The following is a 14,362-nucleotide window of genomic DNA, read 5'->3' as shown; positions in this document are numbered from 1 at the left end:
CGGCTGTCTCTCAGATGGCAGAATCGCTATGCATTAAATACCTTGTAATTTCTTAAATTATTTCAAAGAGTTGGGAAATTTATCAAACATATACATGGGTATATCCCTATTTCTCTCCCCATAAACGAATATTTGCCCCAATTTGTCCTCTTGTATTCCAACTTTATCTTCATATTATGATCTTTGCTACCTTTAAATTCTTCACTCAAGCTTATTCGTCTACTAATGTCATTCCATGCCATCTCTTCACTGACAGCTCGGAAGATACCGCTTACTCGAGCAGCTCATCTCCTTGCTCCCAAGTCTTCCCAGCCCAAATATTGCAACATTTTTATAACACTGCTCGTTTGTCTATAAACGCCCAGATCCCCTGTGCTGTTTTCTTTTAGATCTTCTCCATAGTTCGAATCAAGTAATCCTGGCGAGGGTTCCAAAGTTGATGTACGTAGCCAGAATTTATTGGCGTAGACTTGCCAAACAGGCGTTTAATATTAAGAGAAATCTTTTAATCAGTTCAAGTTTAGATTTTGGGATTAGGAGGAAATTTGTGATTTCTTTTGCATGGAGTGTGCTATTGTATGGCTGTGAATCTTGGATAAACAGAGATCAGGATTGGAAACGACTGGAAGCATTTGAGATGTGGGTCTGGAGACGAATGTTAAGGATTAAATGGATTGAAAAGAGAACCAACAAAAGCGTTCTAGAAGAATTTCAAGGGAAGAGAGAACCGATATTAAGGACACAAAGAAGAAGAGCTGAATTCACTGGCCACATCTTGCGACACAATTCCTTTCTTACCAATCTGCTGGAAGGAAAAATCACGGGGAAGAGAGGCCGAGGATGACGTGGGGAAAATTCCTTCAAGACTTGGCACAAAATCTCCATTGCGGTTCTTTTTGTGAAATGAAATGAGGAGCTGAGGACAGGAACGGATGGTTGCATAGACAAGGCACTGCCTTCAGACACTGATGATGATACAAAAAAAAAAAAAAAAATACCATCATCATGTAGAGCAGGGCCTCTTAGGGTGCATGCACTGTGCACGGTGCAAAAGACGACTTGTCTTGGTTGACCAGAGTGCAGACGCCCCACTCTTCGATTTGGAGCAATAGCGCTTACTCTCTCTTTCCTCACGCCTGTCTCGCTCGCTCCGCCTGTCTCCCTCTTACCCCACTTGCGCCTTAGCGCTCCAAATCCGGGCTGAGTTGAGCCGAGTATAGCCGAGTAGAGCCGAGCTTAGCCGAGCTTAGCCGAGTAGCCTAGAGACGAAGCGTTGATCCGAGCCATGCCGAGCGGCACCGATGCACAGTGCACGGAGCTCTTGCGCCTCGATCTGCGCGCGTGAGATTTTGGGTGTTTGAGAGGCCCTGATGTAGAGTATCTACTAGTGCTAAAACTTTCATTTTTTGTTTGTTTGTTCGTCATGTTTCGCCCAAATTCTGAAACTTATTTCTATTAATTACTGGAAATGAAAATCCACACGCTGCTCCGAGTCACTCGACCGGGTCAGGAATGGAATGAATGAAGCGGCGAGGATAGGAATTGTGCCGGCTGCCGAAGCCTGTCGCACTCCTCTGGGGCAATGATTAATGACTGACAAATGAAATGAAATGATAATGGAGAGTGTTACTGAAATAAAAGATGACAGGGAAAACCGGAGTACGCGGAGGAAAAACATACCCGCCCTCCACTTTGCCCAGCACAAATCTGAAATGGAGTGAGCGGGATTTGAACCACGTAACCCAGCGGTGAGAGGCCGCCTGAGCCACGGAGGTTTTTTTACTTCACTGAAAACAGAGACAAAGACACCTCCTTACAGGCCATGAAGGCCCTTGGAGGAGTGGAAGGTAAAGGCTTCCACCATTGTTAATCTCGGTACGTGATGGGGTAGAGTGGTTAGCTCTACGCCCGGCCGCCTTTGCCCACAGGAATTAACCTGGTACTCATTTTTTAGTGTAGGATGAGTGAACCTCAGGGCCATGTGCACCTCCGGAAATGGAAATCTCGTTTCTTAAATTTTACGACTTCCTGACGGGGATTCGAACCCACGTCCTTCTGGACAAAGCGAGCACGCCTTTACCGCCTCGGCCACTAACAATAGTTAAATAGACCATTTTTGACCATTGTTTACGTATAGTGAAACACAAATTAATCACACTGAAGTAATTATCGCCTTTAGCAATTATAAAGAATAACAATACTCACGTAGGCAAGCCGAATGACTTCGGCGACGAACGATAGTCGAACCATGGATAAGCGACGCAACAGAACCCAGCACGTTCTACGTTAGCTCGACACGAGGACGCGAGATGTAAACACCTTCCAGCTCTGGTGGATCTGACACGAGATGTCCTTCGGAGAAAATGACGAGTGACTTTTATGACTCGCGGCAACGGTAATAATGTTGCAATGATGACGTTTTCTTTTACGATCAATTGTCTCGTGTTTATTGTTTCATTTCACTGTGAAGTAGCGCAAAAGGAAACTCAAATCTTATTAAAAATGGATCGGGCCTGTTTAGTCTTGGTCCAATCACGATGTAAGAGAAAGAGGAAGTTCATTGTCACCTCCTCCAGTTCTCCCACCCTCTTATCATTTCTCTGCGGGATTGGGAATAATAATAATAATAATAATAATAATAATAATAATAATAATAATAATAATAATAATAATAATAATGTCCGCCTCTGTGGTGTAGTGGTTAGCGTGATTAGCTGCCACCCCCGGAGGTCCGGGTTCGATTCCCGGCTCTGCCACGAAAATTTGAAAAGTGGTACGAGGGCTGGAACGGGGTCCACTCAGCCTAGGGAGGTCCATTGAGTGGAGGTGGGTTCGATTCCCACCTCAGCCATCCTCGAAGTGGTTTTCCGTGGTTTCCCACTTCTCCTCCAGGCGAATGCCGGGATGGTACCTAACTTAAGGCCACGGCCGCTTCCTTCCCTCTTCCTTGTCTATCCCTTCCAATCTTCCCATCCCTCCACAAGGCCCCTGTTCAGCATAGCAGGTGAGGCCGCCTGGGCGAGGTACTGGTCATACTCCCCAGTTGTATCCCCCGACCAAGAGTCTGAAGCTCCAGGACACTGCCCTTGAGGCGGTAGAGGTGGGATCCCTCGCTGTGTCCGAGGGAAAAGCCGAACCTGGAGGGTAAACAAATGAATAATAATAATAATAATAATAATAATAATAATAATAATAATAATAATAATAATAATAATAATAATGTTATTGGCTTTACGTCCCACTATCTACTTTTACGGTTTTCGGAGGTACCGGAATTTAGTCCCGCAGGAGTTCTTTTACGTACCAGTAAATCTACAGACACGAGGCTGACGTATTTGAGCACCTTCAAATACCGCCGGATTGTGCCAGGGTTGAACCTGCCAAGTTGGTGTCAGAAGGCCAGCGCCTCAACCATCTGAGCCACTCAACCCGGCGGTCGGGTATGAACCGAGATGAATCTTCGTAGGGAGTTTTACGAACCGATGCCCTTCCTGACGTTAGCCTCATCAGAGGAGTTAATGAGATGAAGTGAATAACGAGATATATGACGGTAGGAAGGGAGAGGGTGAAACCCGGTGCCGGCACATAGCCTAATCCTGTCGAATAGCACCAAGGGATCTGCTCAAGCTTTACGTCTCCATCCGACGGACGAATCACCATCAAGAACATCATATGGCCTCACTCCATATGAGCACTGCGGAGATATTCGGTATTGTATACCACCACCTCTCCTGCCGGCCAACATTCTGATGGTGAATTTTTTTTCGAACAACGGGACTCGAACCGGCTAACCACGGTGGCAGACCGTTAGACTTCAACGCCTTTACGAACATGGCCACCAGACGAGCTACACAGGACTAGTAAATACACCTTCAAATTACACTGACATTCCCCGCAGTTAATTGCCATTTCAAAAATTTTCAGCCTCTGCGTATTATAATTATTTTCCATATCGTATCAGGTCGTCGAGTAATGATCAGTTTGGCATTAGAGTGCATAAAGATTCATACTCTATTCGGGAGAGAGTGGTTTTGAACCCCACTGCCGGCAGCCTTGAAGATGGTTTTCCGCGGTTTCTCAATTTCACACCAGGCAAATACTGGGGCTGTACCTTAATTAAGGCCAAGGTCACTTTCTTCCCACTCCTATCCCATCGTCGCCATAAGACTTATCTGTGTCGGTGAGACATAATTCAAATTGTAATAAATAAATAAATAAATAAATAAATAAATAAATAAATAAATAAATAAATAAATAAATAAATAAATAAATAAATAAATAAATAAATAAATAAATAAATAAATAAATACTGTCCAGTAAGTATTCTGCCCTCCAAACAACAGACAAGTATTTGTCATTCGGATCGATGGAAGAAGATGAGCTTGGAGCGACTGTCGATATCATGATCATAGACACGTCCAGTTTTCCGTGGAATCCGAACTACAAATACCTCCCACTGGAAGCACCGTAACAATTCACGCAAGTTGTTGGCTGCGTGTGGCCTGGCGTTGTCGTGCAGCATCACGAATCCTGTTGAGAGTACTCCAGGTCGTTTTCTGCGATTTGTTACCCGTAACTGGCAGTATTCACTGTCGTTCCTTCCTTGGTCAACTCCCGTTCTTTTCCGACCCCGACGGTATTAGGTTTGCGAGGCCAATCTTTCATTCTCACGCCCTTCGTGGCCTTTGTCTCCCTTCGGCCGATACCTTCATTTTTCGAAGTGACGGATACATTCCATTTCCCCCTCTGTTTACTGTTAACAGAGGATGGTTCCCTAGTTGCACTTCCTCTTAAAACAATAATAGAGGCTCAGACGGTTAAGGCGCTGGCCTTCTAACCCCAACTTGGCAGGTTCGATCGTGGCTCAGTCCGGTGGTATTTGAAGGTGCTCAAATACGACAGCCCCGTGTCGGTAGATTTACTGGCACGTAAAAGAACTCCTGCGGGACTAAATTCCAGCACCTCGGCGTCTCCGAAGATCGTAAAAGTAGTTAGTGGGACGTAAAGCAAAGAACATTATTATTATTATTATTATTAAAACAATAATATTACTACCAATATTTTATAGTAATATTGTAGAAGATTAGGTTAGATAGAATATAATTTTGGCAATAACTAACTAACTAACTAACTAAGTAACTAAATAAATAAATAAATAAATAAATAAATAAATAAATAAATAAATAAACAAATAAATAAATAAATAAATAAATAAATAAATAAATAAATAAATAAATAAATAAATAAATAAATAAATAAATACAACCTTGATAGTCAACAACTCGTCACTTTCGGGTGACCAACTATACACACTTGTGTGATAGACTGTATCAAACATGAAGTACGAAAACAATAATGATAAATCCCCAGGTGGTAACCAATCCACCCCCGTTCATGACGGGGCATATAGGTCATCGGATTCTGGGAGACCTATGCCTTCATGTGACCCAGTCAGAACTAAAAGAAAAAGGAACATCACATACCTAGCTACGATCAATATTAACTCGCTGATCAAGACCGGGAAACTTAAACATACCCTTGAAATCCTGAAAGACAAGAACATCAGCATTGCAGCCTTACAAGAGACACGGTTCCCAGATGAAGATGCCATGGAGTCTCAAGAATATAGAATATATAAGGGAAAGCCTGGTAAGAGAGTCATGATGAATGTACCCTTCCTGGGGACGGGGTTCGCAGTACACCACAAACTAGTTGCTAACATACTTGGCTTCTCTTCGCCCAATGATAGAACTTCAGTAATATCCTTCAGGTCTAGCAATAGGGGATACTCTTTGGTTAACTTCCATGCTCCTACCAATGACTCTAACAAGAAAAACCCAGAGACTACAGATAAGTATTGGGACACCCTTGAGGAAACCCTAGACCACATCCCACATCATCATACGACAATACTGCTGGGAGATTTCAACGCTCAGATTGGGAGAGAACAGAAATACCGGAAGATTGTAGGAAGATACCCCGCCCATAAGAGAACCAACAAGAATGGGGAACGGCTAATCAGTCTGTGCACCAAGTATGGATTACTCTTGAAGTCTACGGCTTTTAAACGCCTACCTAGGAAGGCCATGACGTGGCGCAGCCCAAACAGCATGATGGGCGAGTTCCAAATTGACCACGTAGCAATAGATAAGAAGCACCACTGCGACATTATGAACGTGAAGGTTTTACGAGGAGCTAACATAGACTCCGATCATTACCTGTCCATGGTTAAGATGAATCTGAAACCACTGTATAAGACCAAGGCTATGCTTATGAAGAAAAATAAGATTCCTAGGTTTGATATCACCAAACTTAAAGAAGACTATGCAAGTTACCAAGAGAGTCTGAACGAACACATCAATAGGATTAACACCACTACAAATTGGGACCCACTTCGGGATGTTATAACAGACGTGGCTCAGAAGACGATCCCCAATAGACCTAAAGGAAACAAGCACCCGTGGTGGTCAAACGAATGCGACAAGGCTATAGAATCCAGGCGACTAGCATGGCTCAAATGGAACCATCATAAAAACGAAACCAACCTACAAGCCTTTATTACACAAAGAAAGAACACCTCCAGCATCATAAGAGGGGCGAAAAGAAAATACAGCAAAGAACTGATTAAGCAAGCCGAGGAGGATTTTGGAAAAAACAACTCCAGAGACTTATACAAAGGTCTAAAACAACAGACGACCCAGTTCACACCCCAAACTTTACACTTCCAGAGAACAGACGGATCATTGTGCCTCAATGATGATGACTGCATCAAGACCCTAGCTGATTATTTCCAAGGACTTTTGAATGCTGAAGAACCTGCGCAGCGCCTCCCAGTTAGAGAACCAGCTAACCCGGACACCAAAGACATCCCTCCTCCCACCTATGAAGAAGTAAGAGAGACCATTCAACTTCTCAAGAACAACAAAGCTCCTGGAGAAGACGGAATAGTGGCAGAAATGTTGAAACAAGCTGGTGAGCAAACATTCAGGCACATACACAAAGTAATCCTGGACATATGGGCTAAAGAAAGGCTCCCAGATGATTGGACATCAGCTGTTATCCATCCAATCCACAAGAAGGGAAGCAAAACAGATCCCAGCAACTATAGAGGAATATCACTCCTTTCAGTATCGTATAAAGTCTTTTCCAAGATTCTGGAACAGCACATAACAAGACAACTGGATAAAGAATTAGGAGAATATCAAGCAGGATTCAGAACTGCAAGGTCTTGTGCTGAACAGATACAAAATCTGAAGACCATCCTTCAATATAGCAAGAAAAGATGCCGACAGTGAGTAGCTATCTTTGTCGACTTCCAGAAGGCATACGACTCCGTGGATAGGATCACACTCTTCAACACCTTAAGAGAACTGGGACTAAACGAAAAAATTAATAGGTTGGTGCAAGCCACCCTGCACAACACCACTTCCAAGGTTAAGTTTAGAGGTCAATTATCAGAGAGCTTCACAATCAAAACAGGGGTGAGGCAAGGAGATGGTATCTCATGCATATTATTTAACTGTGTCCTGGAAAAGATCATAAGAGAATGGACCAGGTCATTACCTGAGAACACCGGATTAAAAATGGGGTTTAAATCAGACAACCTGAGGATTCCATGCCTGGCCTTTGCTGATGACCTTACTTTATTAGCAAACGACATGCATGAGGCCACTATGCAGCTTCAAACACTGCACTCTATTGCAGCTAAAGCGGGCCTCATGATCAACATTGGAAAGACCGAGTTTATGACCAACATCAAAGATGCCCCTACAACAATGGGAGCCAGTGATACAAAACACATCAAGAGAGCTAAAAATGTGAAGTACCTCGGAGAGTGGGTATCGGAGGACCTAAGTGAAACGATGGCTCTTGAACAAAGGAGAATCAAATTAGACAAGGCCTACCATGCCTGCAGAAAACTGTATGCCTCAAAGCAGTTATCAAAGAATGTAAAACTGAGACACTATAATGCAGTAGTCAGACCATCAGTCCTCTATGCAGCAGAATGCCTATCCCTAACTAAAAAAACCCCACTGAGAGCCCTGGAAGTGCAAGAACGGAAATTCCTGAGAAGAATAATAGGGCCAAGGATCCTACCAGATGGAAGGCGATGGTACAAACCCAACAATGAGCTCTACCAGCATGAAGAAAACCTCATAGATGCCATCAGAAGAAAACGTCTGACTTTCTATGGACACCTATACAGAATGGATCCTAATAGATTATCCCATAAGATCTTCAAGGTTGCTAACAAAGGCAAAGCTACTGGATTCCCCTGGACCAAACAAGTGGACAAAGATCTTGCAGAGCTTAATATTAATCAAGCCGCCATTACTGACAGAAATGCATACCGTTTAATGGTCAAAACTAAACCTTTCCTAACATCCCTTACATCAGCTAGCCACAAAGGAGCCGGGAATTGGTCAGAGGAGCGCAGGAAAGAATTCAGCGAGAAAATGAAGGAATACTGGGCCAACAGGAAGGCTCAAGAGGCCACTAAGAACACAATCCAGTATGCTAAAAGGGGCAGACGAAGACAAAAACACAGCTAGAACACAAGCACCGTGGTCCACAGATGGCCTAAACGCAAAGAGAGAGAGAAATAAATAAATAAACACCGCCACAACCTCCACCTATGATTCGAAGTTGACAGGTTCAATCGTGGCTCAGTCCGGTGGTATCTGAAGGTGTTTAAAATCGACAGCCTCATGCCGATAGATTTTCCGTCGCGTAAAAGAACTCCCGCCGGACTAAATTCCGGCACTTCGGTGTTTCCGAAAACCATAAAAAGTAGTTAGTGGGATGTAAAACCAATACAATTACATTATTAAATGAGTAATGATACTAACGGTGCGTGGCTTCCGGAGGGGTGTGTTGAAGGTCTTTCAAGGTCTCGCCGTATGGGCGACCTTCGCGTGTGTGAGGATAGAGTCCTATCTATGATGAATTCTAATGCTGAAGGCAACACGCACACCCTGGCCGCAAAGCCATACGAATTAACTAATAGAAGTTAAAATCCTCGACCCAGACGGGAATTGAACACGGGGCCCCGTAGGACCAAACGCCAGCGTGCTAACTATTTAGCTATAGGGCCGGATATGAAATGGAATGATTTACAAGGAGTCTCTCAGCTTGAGAGCGTGAGTTTGGGGCTTCTAGCTGAATTTTATGTTGCTTCCAAATTTTCGTGCCTAGATTACATTTGGGAGACCTAGTGGGTATTAATTATCCAACTCTTCGCGGCTCTTCCCTTTCTTCTGCAGACATCCTCGTTTATCGAACGATGGAAACTCTTCCATACTTTCCTTAGATTTGTTTTAGAAAGGAATAGTTATTAATAGAGCCCGGATGTTTAAGCCAAGGCCTCTCAAATGTCCAAAATCTCAGGTTTGCAAAACGAGGCGCAGAGTTTCTGTGGACCGTGCATCGGTCCGACTCGGCTCGGTTTGGATCAGCGTTTTGTCTCGGGTGGACTCGACTAAGCTCGGCTCAAATCGGCTCGGGTGATGGAGCGCGGCAGAGCAAGTGAGGAAGGGGGAAACAGGCGGAGCGAGAGAGACAGAGCTATTGCTCAAAATCGAGGAGTGGAGGATCTGCACTTTGGTCAACCTAGCGAAGTCGTCTTATGCACCTTGCGCCGCGCAATACTCCGGTGTATGCACCCTGAGAGGCCCTGGTTTAAACTTTTATAGGTTGGAATGCAAACTTACTGAACTACAGTTCTGCTATGAGATTTGCATAACCGTTAGGGGCTCGGCCTGTTAGACCACCTAGAAGTTATGTTACTCTCGCTACATTGCGGAAGAATGAGATAGACAACACTTCCTACTAGATAATTTTTTTTTTTTTGCTAGGGGCTTTACGTCGCACCGACACAGATAGGTCTTATGGCGACGAAGGGATAGGAAAGGCCTAGGAGTTGGAAGGAAGCGGCCGTGGCCTTAATTAAGGTACAGCCCCAGCATTTGCCTGGTGTGAAAATGGGAAACCACGGAAAACCATTTTCAGGGCTGCCGATTGTGGGATTCGAACCTACTATCTCCCGGATGCAAGCTCACAGCCGCGCGCCTCTACACGCACGGCCAACTCGCCCAGTACTAGATAAATTAGTTTGCGTTCTGAACTAATACTGCCCAAACATATTGGATCTAGTTATAAATAGGGCCCAGACTGTCTCCTTTTAACCTGCCTTAATAAGAAAATTAAATATTTTATACCTGTATTATTCTAACATATGAACCTTTCTGAACCTAAAATGGGCTAAATGGGACGTTGAGACCTAAAAATTGTTATAAAAAAAGGCCCTTTTCATAATCTGTTAAGGAATTCCATATTTTTTCTTGAATATATATGGAGCTACTAGTTATTCGGATTTTTTTTTTCACAGATTGTACAGTCGTTTAAAAATGGAACCAGTGCATGCTATTGTATAAATCCCTCGCAGGTATACATTTCTCAATAACAACTGAACCTATACATATAATATTTGTTGAAGATATCCACAGGGTTTGTATCTACATGGGAGGTGAATTATATTTTGATAATCATTACAATTAAAGTCTGATGAAATAGTAAATGCGAGAAACGTACAATACCAATACGTTGAGACCTAAAAATTGTTATAAAAAGGCCCTTTTCATAATCTGTTAAGGAATTCCATATTTTTTTCTTGAGCGACGATACATTTTACTGGAAAGCTTTAGAATTGTTCACAAACTCTTCAATGGCTACACACAGAGTACAAAAGAATGGAATAAAGTATTCTTTCAAAAGAGAATTAGTGTATACGTTAAACTTGCCAATGACAACTTGTGAACTTGTGCCGTACAAAGGTCCTCCTTGGCCTATAAAAACATACGAACGGGCAACAGAAAAAAAAAAAAACATTCCACACCCGAGAACGTAGAAATGTGGCTAATTATTTATAGCAACAGTGCAGAAATGTGAAATCTGTGTTTATGTGGATAATAGTGCGACACATTGAAACTTCTCACTAACATTCAGCCTCCGTGGCTCAGGCTTCTCACCGCTGGGTTCTGTGGTTCAAATCCCGGTCACTCCATGTGAGATTTGTGCTGGACAAAGCGGAGGTGGGTCAGGTTTTAGTCCGGGTACTCCGGTTTTCCCTGTAAAATTTCATTCCAGCAACGTTCTCCAATATCATTTCATTTCATCTGTCAGTTATTAATCATTGCTCCAGAGGAGTGCGACAGGCTTTGACAGCCGGCATAATTCCTATCCTCGACGCTAGATGGGAGGCTCCATTCATTCCATTCCTGACCCGGTCGAATGACTGGAAACAGGCTGTGGATTTTAATTTTCATTAATATGCAATATTATGGTGAAATAGTTGTGCTAATGTGAATTATATCAAGATAATACTGCAACAATACCTGTGTAAGAAAATTTAATTTAAATCCAACAGAAGTGTATGATAATTATATCACAATGCATATCGTTCTGATTAATTTGTCTTTATACGTTTCAATTATACATCTGTCATCAAGCTTTTACAACAGGCTAAAACTGTTTGTGTAAAACCTCCAAGTATAAGCCCTAGTGATCAAACGGTACTTCTGCTAAAAATAATGATCACCACCGGTCCACCAATGTGATGTGAAGTGAATTGGACATCCTTCATGATGAGATACACATCTGTTTGATATTTCGTCTCAAACAGTCTCCGTTGTATACACATTTTTGATGACTTAATTTTAATTACGATGAATGTCATAAGTAACTTACGATTCCTACACGGAGAAATAGGGGAGCAATGCACTGCAGCAGAGACTAATTTCATTTGTTACATTTTTTACGACTCTAATGAGAGTTTTAAAACGAAGAGAAACGAGCCACTTCATCTGCTGCTAATTCATGCCATAAGAGCTCCATTTACAAATTAAAATAACATAGCTAGGGTACTTGTATATTTATCTCACTCTTAACGTTAATTGAGGGAAAAAAATTATTTCAACATTATTATAATACGACTTTTAAAAAGGATATGCGCGGTGTAGGGTTAGAGTCCTTGCCTCTTACCCGGAGGCCCCGGGATCGATTACCGGCTAGGTCAGGGAGTTTTACCTGAATGTGAGGGTTGGTTCGAGGTACACTCAGCCTACGTGATTATCATTGAAGAGCCAGTTGCCTCTGTGGATCAGTGGTAGAGGGTCGGCCTCCGGATCCCAAGATAGCGGGTTCAAACCTGGCAGAGGTAGTCGGATTTTTGAAGGGCGGAAAAAAGTCCATTCCACAGTCCATGTCGTACGATGTCGGCATGTAAAAGATCTCTGGTGACACATTCGGTGTTTACCAGACAAAATTAATTAAATCTCAGCCATAGACGCCCAAGAGAGCTTCGGTTTACTCGGTCCGCCATCTAGTGGGCCTAGAGTAAAACGGAACGTCGAAACTGACGAGCAGACAGCCAGATGGCGTCAACTTGAAATGTCTGCACACGGTAGCTGAGGACATACGATTATTATTATTGTTATTATTATTATTATTGAGGAGCCAGCTAACGGTGAGATGGCGGCCCGGGCCTAGAAAGCCCCAAGAATAACGGCCGAGATAGGACACACGACACAAGACACCCCGTACTCTGCAGGCCTTCGGGCTGAGCAGCTGTCGCTTGGTAGTCCATGGCCCTTCGGGGCTGTTGCGCCATGGTTTATTTTGTAAAAGTATATGCATAAATCCAGCAAAATTCTTAAGTTACCTTACTCAATGATTTTATTTCGAGGTCGAGAAAGCAAAATGTTGATGTTGTTGATAGCACCACACAATTTTTTGTTCTCGTGTGCATTCTACATATTTTCTGTACACCTTTTCCCACACTTAAGGATATTACTAGGTGTACGTTATATGGCACATGTCACTTTCTCCCAGTTCTAATGACCGGATGCCCTATTTGACGCCAATTCGTTATGGAGGTATAAATATTCATGTGCTTCTGTGGTTATCGGTAGTGTGATCCAAAAAGAAGTCATGGGAAGATTTTGGTAATAACCTGGAAAGGCTAGGTCAAGCAGCAGGGAAACCTTTCTGGACAGTAATAAAGAATCTAAGGAAGGAAGGGAAAAATGAAATGAACAGTGTTTTGAGTAATTCAGGTGAACTCATAATAGATCCCAGGGAATCACTGGAGAGGTGGAGGGAATATTTTGAACATCTTCTCAATGTAAAAGGAAATCATCCTGGTGGTGTTGCAAACAACCAAGCTCATGGGGAGGAGGAAAATGATGCTGGTGAAATAAGTGGAAAGGATGGTAAATAAACTCCATTGTCATAAGGCAGCAGGAATAGATGAAATTAGACCAGAAATGGTGAAGTATAGTGGGAAGGCAAGGATGAAATGGCTTCATAGAGTAGTAAAATTAGTGTGGAGTGTTGGTAAGGTACCTTCAAATTGGACAAAAGCAGTAATTGCACCTGTATATAAGCAAGGGAACAGGAAGGATTGCAACAACTATCGAGGTATCTCATTGATTAGTATACCAGGCAAAGTATTCACTGGCATCTTGGAAGGGAGAGTGCGATCAGTCGTTGAGAGGAAGTTGGATGAAAACCAGTGTGGTTTCAGACCACAGAGAGGCTGTCAGGATCAGATTTTCAGTATGCGCCAGGTAATTGAAAAATGCTACGAGAGGAATAGGCAGTTGTGTTTATGTTTCGTAGATCTAGAGAAAGCATATGACAGGGTACCGAGGGAAACGATGTTCACTATACTGGGGGACTATGGAATTAAAGGTAGATTATTAAAATCAGTCAAAGGCATTTATGTTGACAATTGGGCTTCAGTGAGAATTGATGGTAGAATGAGTTCTTGGTTCAGGGTACTTACAGGGGTTAGACAAGGCTGTAATCTTTCACCTTTGCTGTTTGTAGCTTACATGGATCATCTTCTGAAAGTTATAAAATGGCAGGGAGGGATTCAGTTAGGTGGAAATGTAGTAAGCAGTCTGGCCTATGCTGACGACTTGGTCTTAATGGCACATTGTGCCGAAAGCCTGCAGTCTAATATCTTGGAACATGAAAATAGGTGCAATGAGTATGGTATGAAAGTTAGCCTTTCGAAGACTAAATTGATGTCAGTTGGTAAGAAATTCAACAGAAATGAATTGTCAGATTGGTGATACAAAGCTAGAACAGGTAGATAATTTCATGTATTTAGGTTGTATGTTCTCCCAGGATTGTAATATAGTGAGATTGAATCAAGGTGTAATAAAGCTAATGCAGTGAGTTCGCAGTTGCGATCAGCAGTATTCTGTAAGAAGGAAGTCAGTTCCCAGACGAAACTATCTTTACATCGGTCTGCTTTCAGACCAACTTTGCTTTACGGGAGCGAAGGCTGGGTGGACTC

The 14,362-nt window shown here is 42.8% G+C and overlaps 1 protein-coding gene across 2 annotated transcripts in view; it reads right to left on the bottom strand.

The window, feature by feature from the left end:
* The window catches only part of LOC136883539 (arylalkylamine N-acetyltransferase 1), a 110,522-nt gene that overhangs the window by 76,341 nt on the left and 19,819 nt on the right, over positions 1 to 14,362 (bottom strand). Inside the window, exon 1 of one of the 2 annotated variants that reach the window (XM_067155911.2) lies at positions 2,206 to 2,319. The exons of the other annotated variant lie outside the window; for it this stretch is intronic. Coding sequence (XP_067012012.1) covers positions 2,206 to 2,250 — 45 coding nt within the window. The 5' untranslated portion in view covers positions 2,251 to 2,319. Of the gene's footprint in view, positions 1 to 2,205; positions 2,320 to 14,362 lie in introns of those variants that run through there. 2 annotated transcript variants of the gene reach the window in all.

This window comes from Anabrus simplex, chromosome 11 (assembly GCF_040414725.1).
Source record: "Anabrus simplex isolate iqAnaSimp1 chromosome 11, ASM4041472v1, whole genome shotgun sequence".
NCBI classification, from domain to species: Eukaryota; Metazoa; Arthropoda; class Insecta; order Orthoptera; family Tettigoniidae; genus Anabrus; species Anabrus simplex.
The sequence above is the reverse complement of the archived record's forward strand: the minus strand, read 5'-3'. Positions and strand labels throughout refer to the sequence as shown.